We start from the raw sequence: 19,027 nt of genomic DNA on the forward strand, positions 1-19,027 counted from the left end.
TGTAACCTTAACATAATAAATATTATTAGTCAAGCTGTTTGGTGACAGTGTCTTGAGATCTACTGATCACCAGCTAAAGTGTCTACTGGTAGATCCCGATCTACCTCTTGGGCACCCCTTGGATATTACACATTTGATGGCTCTAGCTCTACAGCAATGGCCAATTAACCTTCTGCCCAGGTGTCCAAAGCAGCCCTTCAGTAAATTCCTCAAATGTATATTTCTCTTCAAAATTTTTAAGTATCTTAAGCTACAGTTAGCGTTGCCATCTGGCCAGTATTTTACATGCCTGGCCGGTAAAAATTTGGCTTGATTCCAATGTTATATATAGGGAAAAAACATAAACATATAGGAAGGCGGTATTACAGAAAAGGTGGCAACCCTAGCTACAGTAAATACATTGACCCTGAGATGCCTAAATTATTTACTGCTGTAATGCAGCATAGGGTACAGCATAAAACTGTAATTTATTGTTCCTAAAATAGCTGTATAATTATATGGATTTTAAATCCTTTGAAAATGAACCTGTATTTTATCAAGACTGGAATAAATATGGGCATGGTTGTCAGCACATTCCCTAAGAATGACATGCTTGATCATTATAAATGTTCATGTTTTTACATGCATTGCTGCTACAGAAATATGCAGCTGAGAGTAATAAATCTGTTCAGTACAGTTTTCCCATATTTATCTCATACTTAGTTACCTCTACTTTATCTTGAGAGGGCGCTATCAACCAAAAATTGACAGAGGCAATTGAGCACACAAATTCTGTACAACGGGGATCTTGCAGCCTTTGGTTTTCCATCAATAGGTAAATGGCATTGCTCACTGACTTTCCAAGGACTTGGTGCTGTCCTTGTCACTACTGTAGCCATATTATTTGGCTTTACTTCCTGGGAAGTCTATAAGTATAATATGGGGGGATCAGGCTAAGGACAAAGATCAGGATGAAGTTTGGGCATTTATGTGTTGTCCTGGTTACTTATTAAGCTATAGCAGAGTGTTTGTAATGATGCTTTTTTCAAATACTGATGTAAATTATATATAAGCTTTGTAAAGCGTTGCAGATTACCAACACAATATGAAAAGCATAATAATGATAATAATATGTTAAGATATCACTAACCTTGTCTTGAGTTAAAGCATGCTATGGTGCCTGACCTAGTGTTGTACTACAAAGGGGGGTGGTTTCAACAACATCATCTTTTGTTTATATAGCGCCACCAACTTACGCAGCATACAATAATTCATAACAGACAGGGGGTCACCCAGTTTTACTAACAAGGTTACAGAATAAAAATATTATCGTTGTGGCTGTTGTAGAAAATTATTGGAAGAGTTGTACAGGTATAGGATCTATTATCCAGAATGCTCAGGACCAGGGTTATTCCGGATAAGGGATCTTTCTATTATTTGGATCTCCATATCTTACATCTACAAAAAAATTATTTAAACATTAAATAAACCTATTTGTATTGTTTTGCCACCAATAAGGATTCATGCAATGTAGTTTGGCTCAAGTACAAGGTACTCTTTCATTTTTTTTTTTTTTTAAAAAAAAGGATTTTAGAATTATTCAAATCAAAATTTAGAATTATTTGAAAATGGAGTCTGTGGGTTGTGCCCTTCCCATAATTCTGAGCTTCCCGGCTTTCCATATAACAGATCCTATACCTATAAAAGATTTTTTATAGATTAAAAGGGTAAGACCAATTGTGGGGTCAGTTTAGGGTTGCCTCACCCCTTTAGGGCTCTTACTCACTTGCGTTCTGACCTGCGCTCCCCTGCGTTCCGTTTTTGGCGTTCAGCCGCAGGGACGCATGTCATTATTTCAAATGGGGCTGTACTCACTCAGGCGTGTGTAATGCAGCATGTTGCGTCTCAACCTGCGTTCGGTGCCTACACGCGCCTGAGTGAGTACAGCCCCATTTGATATAATGACATGCGTCTATTCCTGCGCTCCCCTGCGGCTGAACGCCAAAAAACGGAGCGCAGGTCAGAACGCAAGTGAGTAAGAGCCCTTAAACCTGAACACATATGGAATCCACAGCCTGCCTGGCTAATTATCAATTAATTTAGATGCATGACTGCACATAAGGGCTCTTACACACGAGCGCTCCCCTGCGTTGCGCTTTCTTCCATTCAGCCGCAGGGGATTGCAGGAGTAGACGCAATCAATTATTGTGAAGGGGGCTGTACTCACACAGACGCATGTAAGTGCCAAACGCAAGTGGAATGCAGCATGCTGTGTCCCACCTGCGTTTGTCGCTTACATGCGTCTGTGTGAGTACAGCCCCTTCACAATAATTGAGGGCGTCTACTCCTGGGCACACACAAAAACATCTTCTTCCACGCGATCTTCTTCCTGCTTTGAACGGCGCATGGGCAGTAGGAGCATTTCGCCGGTACGATCTTCTGCACATGCGTCAAAAGTACTTCGTGACTTTTGGCGCATGCGCAGTAGATCCGTACCGGCGAAATGCTCCTACTGCGCATGCGCCAAAATGCCGTTCAAAGCAGGAAGAAGATCGCGTGGGAGAAGATGTCGTCTGTGAACTCCCTGGACTGGACCTGCGCAGAAGGGTAAGTAACAAGTTAGGGGCATTTGCCCAGCAGGACGGGTAGGCCAGGGGGGAGGAGGGAGGGTGGGCAACACATGGGAGGGGGGAGGGTTTTTGCGCCAACTAGGTTTCCTTCCCCTTTAATCAGTTCAGTCTGCAGCATGCATCTAAATAAATTGCTAATTAGCCATGCAGGCTGTGGATTCCATATGTGTTTGGTTTTAAAGGGCAACCCTAGCTCAGTTCCCCTTTTATTTTAGTGAGAATTGCATGTATAGTCAGCAAATGGACAGTGATTAATGCTGGTAAGTTTATATATAATTTCCAGCAATGATCTTGAAATTCAGATTAGCTAGGGGTGATTTCTACTTAAGTAACTCACAGCGGTTTCAGTCATAGCTTTTTCCCAGCAAAAGTAGTAGGATCAATATGCACTGAGAGCAATTGTGTGGCTTTCTCATCATGATCCGAAAGGGGAAGGATGAGATGCCAAGCCCTGTCCTAGTCATACCCTTTCTGCACTGATCTTTAAAGGCAAAACATCTCAGCAATGACACAAAGCATTTACATTTCTGGAATTCCAGTGTTAGCGAGAAAAGGGAGGGGCATTTATTTGACTGCTAGGTACAGATAGCAATCTGTTTATATAAGGCATACTGGGTGATCAAATTACTCTTAAGTTCTATAATGAGAAAATAACAGACCCTTTTCTTACCTATTTCTATAGGTATGATCAACTAATTTGTAATCCCTGTATTGCTTGGTAGTCAGGCATATATATTAACCTAACTAGGTTTCTCTGTTAAACTACCTCTGTAATGCTATAACTGTCTACCCTCCTCCAACTCTAACTCTGCCCCTAACTGAAGGCTTGGCTAAGGAACATAGGTGAAAGAGCAAAGCTTTAGGTGTTTGTTTTTATTTGGATTTAAAGGGCTAGCAAAGAAAAATACTGACTAGTTATAATTTTCAGTGAGGATGAAAAAATATCTATTTGTTCTTGGTGAGCTAAACTTGAGTAATACCATGTCCAAGCAGTACTTTTTTCTTTTTAATGAGGCCACCGGAGGGCACTATTTCATTGTTTTCTGTTAAATGCATTAACTGGTGGCTACCTAAGCAAAATTATAAATCTATAAGTAGGATAACCATCTTTTGAAAATAAATGTTACTGAACATTTCTAGAAACATAAAGCCAATGTTAACCATAGGTACTATTCTAATTCACACTTATGCCTGGTGAAAGAATGCACAGTGGAAACCTTGTGTCATTGTATATATTATATGTTCTAAAAGATGTCTTTTTTTTTATTATTATGATTTAATTACTTGCAGATTGCATGTGGTGGTACTTGTGATAACCAGAAAGTGTAAACAAATCAACAAACCAATGCAGTCCTCGATCCAACTGGATTTTTAACCCTGCCCCAATTGACATCTGGCCGACTTTTGGCCAGATATTGATCAGGGAAACCCTGTCAAGGGGCCCCATACAATGCCCAATAAGCTGCCAACTTAATAAGACTAAAGCATTCCCTACATTTTTATGTTAGCTATAGCATTTGCTGCATGGTTGTATACAGTAATTAGCTTTTAATCCATGTGCTTGTCCATATTTGTACACTGTTTTTTTCTTTATTTGATGCAGGGTGTATGATCTGCCTGGGTCAGTCCACTTTCCTGAGATTTAACCACCCAGCTGAAGCTCACTGGATGAAAGCCATGATTCCTTCCACTGGGAGAAGCCATGCGCCAGGCTTGTACCCATCAGGTGACAAACTTTGAATATTTAGTCTTGGATAGGAAAGTTAAGTTATTATACAGACAGACAGTGCTGAGATGCAGAGATTTCAGTGTAAATGTTTATTTTTGCTACATCTGCTACACACTTTTTTTCAATTTGCTTAACACTTTAAGATGGTCAAGCCAAATATTCAAATAGCTTATAAAAATGTTAACTCTCTGTTTATCTCTATTTTTCTTGTTAGAATCTTCTTCTTCCTTGTTAAATGGTTCTCGTGATGCTGCATATTCAAGAACTGTACCCTCCCATACCTCACTAGTGAGCTCCATTGAGAAAAATCTTCAGGATATCATGGACTCATTGGTTTTAGAAGGGCCTGCACCACTGAGCAGGAAGCTTTCCCAGACCTCCCTCAACCATATCACCCCTATGACCAATGGAGAGAGCAGACGGTACATGGTTTCACCTCCTACAAGTCCACCTTACTCAAACTCAGGATATGACAATACCTTTCCCTCTCCACTGTCTTCTCCTGGAAGTGGAAGTCTCACTAGCCCCTCTTCGGGGCAAGATGCAGGAACACCAACAGCTCCCCCTGTGGTGCCACTTCGGACTTCTAGCTTTAGCCATTCCTTGCCGCGACCTGTTCCCACATATGGAGGAAGCAACCTTGACTTACGTTCTAATCGCAGTGTAGGTGGTGGGTCTCTGCTTAATCCTTCAAGCCCAGCAACAGGAAGCAGAATGGGGGGACTTAGTGTGCCAAGCAGTCCACTCTTGAGTAGTAAGTTTCATCACCAGATCACAGACCGATCAACTAGCCCTTTTAGACAGGTGGTAGGACCAACACGAAGTCTACCACCAGAGAGTCCAAAACTTGGACGGAGGAACCTTGAAAGCATGAGGGACCTACCCCCACTTAGCCCTTCTCTGCCACGTAGGAGTTCATCTAGCTCTGTGAAGCCTGCTTCAGACAGCCCATCTCGAGTGCCAGACAGCCCCAGCACTTTAGGACGACGTCGGGTGGGTAGTACTAGCTCTCCTGGCACAGAAAATAACACAAGTACAAGACAGAGAAGGGAGCGCAGCCCATCTCCCTCCTCTTTTCAAGAGACCTCCCGTAGACTAACTCCAGCATATAGCCTTGGATCACTGGGGTCCCCTTCACAAAGCCCCCGGGTGCAAAGGAAAGGGCCTATGCTACGGGAGCGCAAAAACAGCATCAGTGAAATTTCTGGAAATCAAGAAGAGCTAATGGACTACCACAGAAGGCAGAGAGAAGAAAGACTTAGAGAGCAGGAAATGGAAAGGCTTGTAAGTATTTAGCAGACGCTTGTTACTCTAACCTGAAATTTAATTTTAAAAAATTGAACAAATGTATTCAAAGTGAAACGGTTGAAAGTAGCTAGTCACTTAAAAAAATACAAAATATTCTCTTCATTCTGATAAACATAAGAGAGAACCACAAACATGCATCACACATAATTTTGCAACTGCATAGTCTGGTTGCTAGTCCACTTTACCCTAGAAACCAGACAGGGTTTTGACTATGACACTGGAAATGCAAAGAAGAGGGTCTGAATAGAAAGCTAAGTGATAACAATAAAAATCTAGCCTCAGAAATCTTCTTTCTGGTTGCTGGGGTAACTGGAAGAAGAAAGAATTTAAGGGCATTTTGAACACCATTTTAAGTCATTGTAAAACAGCAGCAGTCACAACACCAATATTGTCTGTCAATGCGGAAGGCCAAAGCTTAAAGCACCAAAAATGTGTAATGAGATTACAGTGTCTTTATCTTTAAACAGATTTAACAATTTTGCTGTGAAATCTAGTAGTATAAAGCATTATAACAGTATAAAGCTGCTGGACGAAAAAATGAAAGGTCACAAATTGCCTGCTGAATGAAGAACTCATGGTGATTTTTACAGGATGCTATCAGCAATAGTTCTCTGTAGTTTGTAATGTGCATTTTGCTAGAAAAGGTTCACAGCTTCAAATGGTAGACATGTCTCCACCATATGTGATATTACCCTTCAGCAGCTTCTTTAAAGGCATATGACACAAAGAGATTAGAAAAAATTATACACACATCAGAAAACTAAGCACTGAGCCATTCTGTGATTGACAAAGAGAAAATTTTGCTTTAGTTGTACAACAGCTGAGGCGCTGACCTTGGATATCCCTGTTCTGGATAAAGCAGCACAGTTGGTACACCGAGCCTTAGTTGGCACTGAAAATACCTCTTTGTGTTGAGCCAGTTGGAAGATACAATTTGCTATCCTAAAAATTTTGAAAACAAAACTTGCCTCATTGATTTTTCTTTAAAGACAGAAGTAATCACTGCAGCCCTGGTTTACTGCTCAGATGTTTGCATTATACCTAAAATTCACTTGTCAGATCATTTACTGAAATGGCAGGGTTTTTTTCTGTCTACTTTAACCATACAAGTGTCCTGCTATGCAGGGCTGCATTTACTATATAGTCACCTGAGGGCCCCTGCCTAGGGTTGTAGTTTTAGGGAAGCAGCTCCTAGGTGCCTATATGGAAAAAAACACACTTTTTCACCAATGCACTGAATTTAGCTTTTCTAGACTGATCTGCAATTGACTCTTGCACAGGATAGTCTTATATTAGCCACCTCTGGTTTGTTGAAGCCTCCTTTTTTTTCTGATCTTTGATACAACTCACATCCAATACAAGTTGGAGTAATTATTGTTTTGAAGACATTTATGTTGCTTGAGGATAACAGACATGGTCAGAAAGTGACAAAAAATGTGATTTGAAGGGTTACTGTAGTCTAGAAATGGTGACAATTGCCACATGTGCTTGTGCTGTGCAAGGCCAGTTTGCCCTAATTGAATTATATAGTGTGTTTGCTGAAAAGGTTAAATTTATGGCCCTACCCTAAATCTTGTCAGTCAGCTGGCTTGGGGAGGGGTGTAGATAGAGATCTGTAAAGTTTTTTTTCGAGGCACACAGCTGCTCTGATTCAATTCCAAGGGGTCTGTATGTAGGATGGATCGGCAGCCATTCCTGTCTCCCCTCCTCTCCGACATGACACCCATGGATGATGTGTGGTTTTATCTGCTAAACCTAGCACGCAGGGGCTTGGAAAGCAAGAGGGTGTCTGGGATCAGCAAAGAGGTATATAATGGTCAAATGTTCTCATCAGAGTGACAGTAAATCATATTAAATGGGGACAAGTGCTCTCTTGAGATTTGTGTTTAAGTTTTAGATTTTTATGCTAGGAAATTCTGACTTTTATAATTGTATCTGTATGCCATCCACTGCCAGAGAAATGTAGAATGGTTGTGATCAGTATTATTTTTGTTTTGTTGTTGGTCTTTTCATTTAAATGAAAATGCCTTTATAAGTGGCATTTGGCAGTTCATTGGAATCTTACAAACAGAGCAGTCACTATCCCTCGTATTATCACCTCGTCATTCAGTTGTGCAATTTTCTTTTATTAGATCTATTTAAATATGTGTACAAAAGGGTGACTTTCCTGCAACTATCTAACACAAATGAATCAATGCCAGTAATCACTGTGTGATTTTATTATTTTTTTTTAATGGAGCCTAGTACATGGTTAACGTGGTTAGCTACAGCATAAGCTAGTTATTCTGCATGGAGACTTTTATGCAGTAGATGTCCGATTCTTTTTAGTTCAAGCCCCGCTTAGAGGTTGAACCTTTGGTGAGGGCCCTCCATAACTAATTTACATATCTGAGAATTTTTTATTTTTAAAAAAACATCAATTGTTGCATTTATTTTCCAGATGTTGTACTTAAAGGTGGCCATACACGGGCCGATAAAAGCTTCACCGATCGAGATCTGGCCGAAAGTCGGCCAGATCTCGATCGGATGGAACAGAAAATCCCGTCGGATCGCGGCCGCATCTATTCGTTGATGCGGTCCCGCGATCCGACCGCCCGTTTGGGCATCGTTAGGATCCGATCGTTGGGCCCTAGGGCCCACGATCGGATCAGCCCGATATTGCCCACCTCAAGTTGGGCATATCGGAGGGAGATCCGCTCGTTTAGCAACATCGCCAAACGAGCGGATCTCTCCATGTATGGCCACCTTAAGTCACATGACTTAAAGCATTGAGATTTGGTTCGGCTGAAAATAGGATTTGTAGAAAATCATGCAAAAAGTATTTAGATGTGGCTGAATCCAGGATTTAGTACATATATATTTTATTGCATAATAAAACCAAGTAAGTGTTTTTCTATTGTTATCATAATTTAGGTCACAATTCAACAATAATTTCCTAGAATTGCACACATGTGTATAATACACTTAGCACAGTTCTAATAAAATACACAAGCCTTATATTAGGGATACACCAAATCCAGGATAATTTTGTCTGGCATTCGGCTTAATCCCAGCACTTTTTGCAGTATTCATATTTAAGGCTCTTACACACAGGTGTTTTTTATGTCTTTTTTTAAACACATGCTGAGCTTAAAAAACATATATTGCATTTAAACAAATGTATATAAACGCAGTTCGTTTGTCAGTTCCAAATGTAACGCTCTATTTTACCATGCAGCATGGTACGTCAAACCCATGAAACATGCAGTGAAACACAACTCAGAATGCTCATGAGTACAGCCAGAGTATAATGGAATCAATCGGCAAATGCATTTCAGGTCTGTTACATTCACTATCTTGCATAGCTTGAATAAATCTTTCCATTGCTAAGCCTAAATTGGACTGGCTTTTTGTTAGAGGAATTCATTTCTAACAGGTGCACTCAAACCTGTATCTCAATTTATGTCAAACACATAAAAGCCACCCGGGTGTATGAATCCTAAATCAAATCCTTAGGCTGGAACTACATGAGTCTTCATGAGATCCGTTGCGCTGATTGGAAGCGAAATTGAGGAGACGGATGCGGCGAATATAAGGTCTGATCTCAAGAAGATCTCAAGAAGACGCATCGTGTAGTTCCAGCCTTATAGGTTCAGTGCAGCAGAACACTTACCCCTTTACAAATTGGAAGCCAATAAGTTTGCTTAAGTGCATTAACCCACAGCAACCAATAGGATGACTGCTTTTAAAAAGGTGGCCAGTAAATAATATATTCTAAAGGTTACTGCACCTGGGCAAACAGTGTCTTTAGTCAAGTTCTGGACAAGTGAAAGCAACATTATTATGTTCACAGATGATGCAGTTAAATATGAATTGAGATCTTTTTCTTAGTAAGATTTTTTTGGAGTATTAGGTATTTGCCTAAATCCAAAAAGGATGGCTTTGGTGCATCCCTGGTCCTTATATCCACTTTTTTTCCTTGAATTGTTCCTGGTACAAACCTTGGTCTTTCTGCTTCCTTTGTGCAATTCTAGCTCAGTCTCTCCAGCCTGAAAATGCATTTGTTGTTTTATATCTCAGCCCTCCACACTGCTGATGTGATTGCACAAGAAAGGTGGTTGTGATAAGAACAATAAATGAAAGCATTCAAAGGCGTAACTATAGTGGAAGCGCACCTTGCTGTTGCTAGGGGGACAGGATTGCCTAATGGGGCCCTAAATAATGATCAGTTTCATTGATTGGTAAATTAGACCAACATGCCAAATTTTTGGAGGGTTCTAAGGGCTCTTACTGACGAGCGGTTGAAGCTGCGCTCCCCTGTGTTCCGTTTTTCCTGCGTTCAGCCGCAGGGGAGCGCAGGAATTTACGCATTACATTTTTTCCAATTGGGCTGTACTCACACAGGCACGTGTAGGCGCCGAACGCAGGAAAATGCAGCATGTTGCGTCTCAACCTGCGTTCGGTGCCTACACGCACTTGTGTGAGTACAGCCCAATTGTAAAAAATGTAATGCATCTATTCCTGTGCTCCCCTGCGGCTGAACGCAGAAAAACGGAACGCAGTGGAGCGCAGCTTCAACCGCTCGTCAGTAAGAGCCCTAAGTGAAATTTGCAGTGGGACACAGTAACAAGTAGTTGGGTCAATGCAATCATTTGAATATATCCAGACATTAGGACAAGGCACATGTGTGTTTTTCTCGCCTGAATATGTCATTGATTGGAGAAGTGCCCAGTGCCCACCTCTCACTGACTTCATTATACCACTATTACACGCAGTTCTTGGCCTGAAAATTCATGTTTTCAGGCTGAGAGCTGCCTGTACCCACCATGTTAAGGTTTTCCATTGTCCTTGTTCACAAGTACGTGTGAGGCAGTAGGGAAGCTTTAGGGAAGCAGTCCCCAACCTTTTTTATTTGTGAGCCACATTCTGTTGTAAAAAAGAGTTGGGGAGCAACACAAGCATAAAAAAAGTACCAGGGGGAATGCCAGAAAAAGACAGACCCTATGTACACAGGCAGATTTAGGATGGCAATATTGCCCCTTTAGACTGAATCGGCAACTTATCTGTCATCCCTTTCTGATATCTGACCAAAAATTGGATGTACATCTATTGGGCAGGATTGAAAATCTAATTGTTTTAAGACCCTCTTGCAGTGGCAATCCATAGGCACGCGTTATGGTTCAATCTTTGGCCCAGGGGCTAAGCGATCAAACCAATTTGGTCCAGCATGTAGGCAGTCAAATCTGGCAAAGATCTGCTTGCTTGTTAATGCATATGCCCAGTTTTAGGATACGTGTGATTCTGACAAAATATGCTGGAATTTGAACATAATCCTGAACCAAATACATCCATATTTATAATCCTCCCCTACTACTTAAAGTAACAGTAACATAAAAAATGAGTGTTTTAAAGTAATACAAATATAATGCAGTGTTGCCCTGCACTGGTAAAACTGATTTAGAAACATTATTATTGTTTATATAAATAAGCTTTTGTGTAGCAATGGGGGCAGCCATTCAAAGGAGAAAAGTCTCTGTTTACACAGCAGATAAATTCTGTAGAACATAATGGTGTTTTCTGTTATCCAATATTTAACCTGTGCCATATAGCCTTTTTTTAGTTTCTGCCATTGCCTCACAGCAGCTTGTTTATATGAGCTATAGTAGTGTTTCTGAATCAAGCACAGCAGCTTTACCAGTGCAGGGCAACAGTACATGATATATTCATTACTTTAAAACACTTAAATTTTTTGTTGTTACTGTTTCCCTCTGTGCTAATCAGTATATTTAATAACCGGTATCAAGCTATAACATGTAACCTATCAAACGATCAGTTTGTTGTGATCTCCTCATTTCTTGCAGTTTGGTTTAAAACAGAACAAGCCAGATACAAATTCCTGCATTTTACACGTTAATAATATAAAATGTGGGGTCTGACTCATGCTCTCATACACTGAAGAATCAGATTACAATCTGACTTTCATACACTGCTACATTGAAGAATCAGATTACAGCGAAAGCCAAGCACAGCAAGCCAATCAAAGAGAAAGTACTTATCTCGTTGCTTAGATCCATTGCTGGTTCATAGCTCTCACTGGGGCCAAAGCACCTGTTTGGTAACCCATTCCTTTTCTAACAACAATGTATTGTATGCAGCTATGATTTCAGTTTATTCCTCTGGAACTCCAAGGCTGTAATATGAATTTTGAATTCTCAGAATAACTGGATATATCATCTAGTACCGTCACCCATAGTTGCACTCTATATAACTTTGTTACCATTGCCTCTCTTAGTTGCTTTAATGTTAGGTGGGTGAGAAACTAGCTCTTTCATAAGTAAGCCAGATAAATTATGTTGCGTAAAAAAAAACACGGCCTTATCAGTGTTGCTCTGTACAAGCTGTTCATAGCAATGTGTTTTTTATCCCTTACTGACTCAGCTAGCCATTTTCAGGAATAGTGTGTGAATTTACAGAGGGAATATCAGTGTAATATCACATTCAAGTATTTGCTGAAAAAGAACTGTCACTACACTATTTGTAGGAAAATGCTCACTGACAAATAATTTGAGCTATAATACAAGTTCTATTCAATGGAAAGGTATTTCTAGGCATTTTGTCACCTGCCCAAGAGTTTGATTATTAAAATTTTTTACAATTAATTACTAATGATGGGCGGATAAATTCACGTGGCACAAATTTGAGGTGAATTTTAGAGTTTCGCCGGCGGCGAATACATTTGCGAATCTACCGTGAAAATTCGCCGGCGTCAATTTCCGATTTTTACAATTTTTTTCATGATTTTCACGTTTTTTTAGTGAAAACCTTCAAATTTCAAAATTTTTGAGTGGAAACTTCCAAATTCCATGATTTTATCGTGAAAAAAATCGTGAACTTTCTGATTTCACACAAATTTATCGCCGTTTCGCAAACTTTGCAGGAAATTCAAGAATTTTTCAGCGAAACTGGAGAAATTCGCCCATCACTATTAATTACAATTGTTACAGAGGAAATGGAAATCATTTTTCAAAAATTGGATTAAATGGAATCTATGGGAGACAGCCTTTCTGTAATTCTGAGCTTTCTGGATAACAGATTTCCAAATAACAGATTCCATACCTGTACTACTAATTGGTATATACCGTACTGTCACTACATTATTTCTAGGAAAATGTTTACTGAATAATTTGAGCTATAATAAAAGTTCTATTCAACGGAAAGGTATTTCTAGGCATTTTATCACCTGCCCAAGAGTTTGATTATTAACATTTTGTACAATTAGTTACAATTATTAGAGGAAATGGAAATCATTTTTTAAACATTTGGATAAAAAATTTTTTGGATGAAATGGAATCTATGGGAGACGGCCTTTCCATAATTCTGAGCTTTCTGGAAAACAGATTTCCAAATGACAGATTCCATACCTGTACTACTAATTGGTATATACAGTAGTACTAACTATACTGTACACAACTTAATCTAGAGCCAGTCTTGGTCCCATTGAGAATCCCATCTTTATTTTGTGATGTCCTATCAGACTGATATTTTTCTTAATGCGTTCCTATTTTCTATATATATATCAACATATGCCACAATCCGGTTCATTTAGGTAGTGATGGGTTACAAACTAATGTATATAGTTATGTGTACTGACAGATTTGCAGGTTCTGTTTTTAAACAGACTGGCTGCAGACATGCTCCTCTGTACTTGACAAGGACAGCACATGCTCTAGCATACAGGTTTAATTCTGTCCTGATTTGATTTGTCCTGGTTTAAAAAACATGCTTCACACACAGAAACTATGGTTTAGTGTCCAATATTTTAAATGCTACTTACATGCTGCATGTATGATTATAATGGCACCCCTGTGTGGGAGGGGGAGTGAACAGGTGGTAATGCTGAACACGCAGGCAGGTGTGAAGGTGAGCTGATAATGCAGCAATGTACGTGAGAGGCGTGAATGGGAGGAGCAGAGAATAAACAGCACCAGAGCATTGTGAGTTTGTAATACAGGTAGGATTTTATGTTTATCTGGGGCCTTGATATTTACACTGGACATGTCCGGTTCATTCGTATTTGTGTGTGTTTCGCATAAAGCATGTCTGTGTTATATATTTCTGTGCCTTTCTGTAGGGTCACTAAAATGTCCACAGTCCAGTGTGTGTATGTGTGAGAGAGTGAAACTGAAACGCCATTGGGCTGAATAAAGGGAAAAAAAGAGGGGGAATGAAGTAAAGCATTACATTTATACATCCTTTTGTAATTCGTTCAGATTTTTAATGTTTAAAAACCTTTACTGTAAAATTGTGCAACTGAATTGTATGCTGCAAAAAATAACGTGCGCAGTTTCACCTTCTCAGTTCTTTCTAGTATCGGTAATCTTCACAGTGTAGAATGCATTGACTCTTTGTTGTTTAGAGCCTTGCCATGTTCTACAGGCTATCCTGCTAAAATATCGGCTTGAGACATTAGTGATATACAGTAGATTCTGGATGTACTTTAGAATGGGACACTGATGTAACTGTGTCTGTAGAGAGACAGACTCAAGATCCTTCAGTTTGCTAGCATTTATGTACCGAATAAGAAATACTTATCATTTTTCTCCAGTCACTTGTATAGGATCTGTTATCTGGAAACCTATTCTCCAGAAAGCTCTGAATTACGAAAAAGGCCTTCTCCCATTCACTCCATTTTATCCAAATAATCCGAATTTTTAAAAATTATCTACTTTCTCTCTGTAATAATAAAACAGTAGCTTGTACTTGATCCAAACTAACATAAAATTAAAGGGGTTGTTCACCTTCCAAACACTTTTTTCAATTCAGTTGTTTTTAGATTGTTCCCTAGAAATAAAGACTTTTTTCAATTACTTTCCATTATTTAGTTTTTACTTTTTTTCCAAAATCTAAGTTTAAAGTTGAATGTTCGTGTCTCTGGTGTTTCAGTCTGGCAGCTCAGTAATTCAGGTGCAGACTATAAACAATTTTGCAACATTTAGTTGATACATTTCTCAGCAGCATCTCTGGAGTATTAGCAACTATTGTATCAATTTTAACAGCTGCCTGTAATGAAACCCAGAGATTCTGCTCAGCAGGGACAAAGATGAGAAATATATCAACTAAATGTATCCATTTAGAACAGTTTACAGGATCGGCGACCCCCCCCCCCTCCCAGAGCTGCTTCAGAAGGAGAGAAATTACACTTTACACTTCAATATTAGAAAAACCGTCACACATATAAAATAGAAAGTCATTGGTTATAGTCGTTATTTCTGGTGATCTATCTGAAACCAACTAGTTGTTTGAAGGTGAACAACCCCTTTAATCCTTATTGGAAGCAAAACCTGCCTATTGGGTTTATTGAATGTTTACATGATATTCTAGTAGACTTAAGGTATGAAGATCCAATTTACGGAAAGATCCCTTATCCAGAAAACCATAGGTCCCAAGAATTCTGGATTACAGGTCCCATACCTATATTTGCTAAACTAAGGAATTTAAGTCTCTGAAAGACAAGTGCATTTTAGGGCAGACTGACACATTTGGAGACTATATAACAAAGGAATCCTGCTGAGTCAGTTTTTTCCCCTTAAGAAGCACATAGAGCTATAGTTATGTTAAAACAAAGATAATCAGATGATATGGGATCTGCTCCATTGAAGAAGATTTGGTCCCCTGTCTTTGTAAGGCACTTTTCAAGATGCATTAGAGATTTTTTAATACTTTGTATTATAATGTAGAAAATTGGTTATTCTGGTGAAAATACTGAGTGGTTCTTATGGTTTCGAGTGATTCAATTAGAGGCACAGCTTCTCAACCAAGGAAAAGCTATTTGAGGCTGTCCATCTGTTGTGGACTACAATTCCTATTAATCCTTATAATGTTTTAAATAATATCTTGTTGATTGCTGCAATTCATCTGCACTTATAGGAGGGCTTTCTGTACAAAGAATGTTTCAGGTGCAGCGGGGGACCCTGGTTAGTGCGGCTGAGGCACAGAGTGTTAGTGGCAATTTCAAGCCTGCAAGGCTGGTATACAAGTCTTACCCAGATTGCTTCATAGGCAGCTGTTACAGCCAAGAGATTAAGTACATTAATTCCATCTTCCTGATTATTCTTAAAGGGATACTGTCATGGGAAAAATTTTTTTTTCAAAATGAATCAGTTAATAGTGCTGATCCAGTAGAATTCTGCACTGAAATCCAATTCCTAAGGGTAGGGACACACTGGACGATTTGTCGCCAACGTTTTTAAAAAGCAAATCGCGGCGACATATCGCTCGTTTTGTCTCTGAACAAAAACAAATGAAAGACGCCAGCTCCTGCGCCCACAGCACGTTTGTGAATCGCCTGTAGCTCCAAAACGCACTGAGACCCTTTTCCGAGCGATTTATCAGAAATAGCATGTACTTAGAAAAGCACTGAAATCTCCTAGACACGCACACACATACAGATAAGTAGCAGCAATTGTATTCAAATTACAATGCGAACGCAATGACGCAAGAACGTAAAGACGCCAGGTTACAGCGGAAGGCACAAACCGTTTCCGGTTTGGGTGGAGCACGTACCGCACATGTAATGGGATACAAATCGCTCTGTACCAATAGTCGCTGTGAATCGTCTGTTCAAAAAAGACGATCGTCTTGTCGCCGCAATTTACTTTTTTAAAACGTTGGCGACAAATCGTCCAGTGTGTCCTTACCCTAAAAAGAGCAAACAGATTTTTTTTATATTCAATTTTGAAATCTGACATGGGGCTAGACATATTGTCAATTTGCCAGCTGCCCCAAGTCATGTGACTTGTGCTCTGATAAACTTCAATCACTCTTTACTGCTGTACTGCAAGTTGTAGTGATATCACTTCCCTTCCTTTTCCCCCACAGCAGCCAAACAAAAGAACAATGGGAAGGTAACCAGATAACAGCTCCCTAACACAAGATAACAACAGCTGCCTGGTAGATCTAAGAACAACACTCCATAGTAAAAACCCATGTCCCACTGAGACACATTCAGTTACATTGAGAAAGAAAAACAGCAGCCTGCCAGAAAGCATTTCTCTCCTAAAGTTCAGGCACAAGTCACATGACCAGGGGCAGCTGGGAAATTGACAAAATGTCTAGCCCCATGTCAGATTTCAAAATTGAATATAAAAAAATCTGTTTGCTCTTTTGAGAAATGGATTTCAGTGCAGAATTCTGCTGGAGTAGCACTATTAACTGATGTGTTTTGAAAAAAACATGTTTTCCTATGACAGGATCCCTTTAAAGTATAACAGCGGTACTAAATTAAACATGGATATGTGAATTCTATACAATATAGTTTCAGGGATAACTTAATGCCAGGTTTGTTTGCATGCTTTTTTGGAGTGCGGCCTGCTGTCCATTTTTTTGGGATATTTATTGGAAGCTCTGGAGAATGCTTGAGTAATTTGCACCCTCCCTAAATATAAATGGTGAGCTTATTTTTGCATTGCCTACTCTTTGAAATATTATAAGGGTCTCTTACTTTTAGTATAGAAGAAATTGTTAATATAGAAGAATTTGGAGCACTTACAACTGATGAAACAATAAACATGCTCAGCTGTGTAATGTCTCATTTTCAGGAACGGCAGAGGCTGGAAACCATTTTAAACTTGTGTGCAGAATACAGTAAAACAGATGATACAGCACCTCAGGTTCGCCTGGATGACATAAGGAGTTTCCCCTCCTTGGGGGGCACAGAGGAAAACGCTGCGTCCCTCTGCACTCGTAGACCATCTTGGGAGAACACCAGGAGTACTACCCTGGAGAACACAGGCAAAAGGGCGAGAGCACGGGGAGAACAGAATGAGGAAGAGAATCAAAGAGAAGAGAACAGCAGTACAGAGAGTACCCAACACGAGGTGAGAGGTGGGGCAGGATGTTAAATATTTATATGTGATTGGCTGCCTAAACTATGTGGGGATTAATCAACACCACACTTAGGAATTAATGTAATATAAAGTGGTGTGCAATACTTTATTCTAGGTAACTGTCTAACAAAATGATCTGCTACTATGCCTAATCCCTCTGTCATCTATGATGCCATAATGACTTTGTCAGAAATATAAATAAAATTATAAATCACGCTGCTATTGATTTTGCACATCAACCATTATTGTGTAATGTCAAGTGGCAAGTTGAATTGATACTTTATTGGCCATAATATTCACTTCAGCTGTGATTTTTAGCATTGCGGTCGCACAATAAATTTTTATATAGTGGTATGGGGATTGTCGTGAAACACAAATGACTGTACAGAATACTACACCACTTAAATGTCTTGCTAAAAATCCAGGATCCACTAATTGGAGCAATACAATGAAGCTGAATGTATCCATAAAATAAAATGAAAATCTGAAATATCTCATCTGCCATTTTCCCAAGCAGGAAGATGCGGTAAGCCCAACTGGGGCTGAAGAATTGTTAGCTCTGGAGGAGCAACGCAGGCAGACCCTAGGACGTGTGGATCAGCTAAAAAACAGAGTGACTGAATTAGAGGGTCAGTTGCAGGAAAGTGCAAGAGAGGTGAGTATTCTAGTCTGATGAGTAGGAGTAGAGTTGTCATCCTTTTAAGCTGGTTATGTGGGTAAAGCTGTATGTTTGAACTGGGCAAAAACTGGATTGGAATTTCTGTGCAAAGCCAAGAATAAGAGTAGTGAGCCTCTCTGTAGTAAATGTAACACTGCATGTACAAAGATTAATCATATCTTTCCCTTTTCCTTGCCAATAGGCAGAGATGGAACGTGCCCTTTTGCAAGGGGAACGGGAGGCTGAGCTGTCCCAATTGCAGCATGAGCAGAGGATGGCCCAACAGCTGCAGGACAGCCTGACCTCCTTAGAAAGCAACGTCCAGAAGGAAAAAGACAAGGTACCAAATATCCCACATGATAGTCACTCTGGCTGGAAAAGATTACACTTTTCATTGCAAAGTACTTTCTTATCTATCCACTCAATATTTCCAACTCCTTTTTTTTCTTAGATTTTTGGGATAAATTCATATTTTCTCTTTTAAATGTCCTTTCTTCAAAATTCATACTCTGAACAGTAATTGAAAAGTGCTTATTTTAACACCTTGCATTGCCAGAGAGGCCTGCAAACATAACCACACCACTTAAAGGGACAGTATACCCCCTCTTCTTGACATGAACACTAGTTGGGCTTATGTAGAAAAGATGCCTAAACTCCTAGAAATAAATATATATGTGGAATATATTTGTTTTAAACAAAAATACATTTATATCTAAATCTGAAAGTTCAGATATGGTTTATACACCTTTTCTACGTAAACTGAACAAGCAAATGTCAAAAAGGGGGGGTATTTCTCTAAGGTTAATTGGGGAGGGAAGGTAGAAATCCACAGACTCATTCTGTCACGGTTGTAATATTT

At 39.6% G+C, this 19,027-nt stretch overlaps 1 protein-coding gene across 22 annotated transcripts in view; it reads left to right on the plus strand.

The window, feature by feature from the left end:
* LOC108696447 (pleckstrin homology-like domain family B member 1) overlaps positions 1-19,027 on the plus strand; it is an 80,261-nt gene that overhangs the window by 37,555 nt on the left and 23,679 nt on the right. For 20 of the 22 annotated variants that reach the window (XM_018225826.2, XM_018225819.2, XM_018225813.2 and 17 more), the window contains 5 exons: positions 4,213-4,335; positions 4,553-5,622; positions 17,223-17,501; positions 18,025-18,165; positions 18,371-18,508. In XM_018225826.2, the coding sequence (XP_018081315.1) occupies positions 4,213-4,335; positions 4,553-5,622; positions 17,223-17,501; positions 18,025-18,165; positions 18,371-18,508 (1,751 nt within the window). The remainder of the gene's footprint in view (positions 1-4,212; positions 4,336-4,552; positions 5,623-17,222; positions 17,502-18,024; positions 18,166-18,370; positions 18,509-19,027) is intronic. The other 2 variants (XM_018225814.2, XM_041569251.1) reach the window with 1 other exon arrangement.

This window comes from Xenopus laevis, chromosome 7L (genome assembly GCF_017654675.1).
Source record: "Xenopus laevis strain J_2021 chromosome 7L, Xenopus_laevis_v10.1, whole genome shotgun sequence".
Classification (NCBI taxonomy): Eukaryota; Metazoa; Chordata; class Amphibia; order Anura; family Pipidae; genus Xenopus; species Xenopus laevis.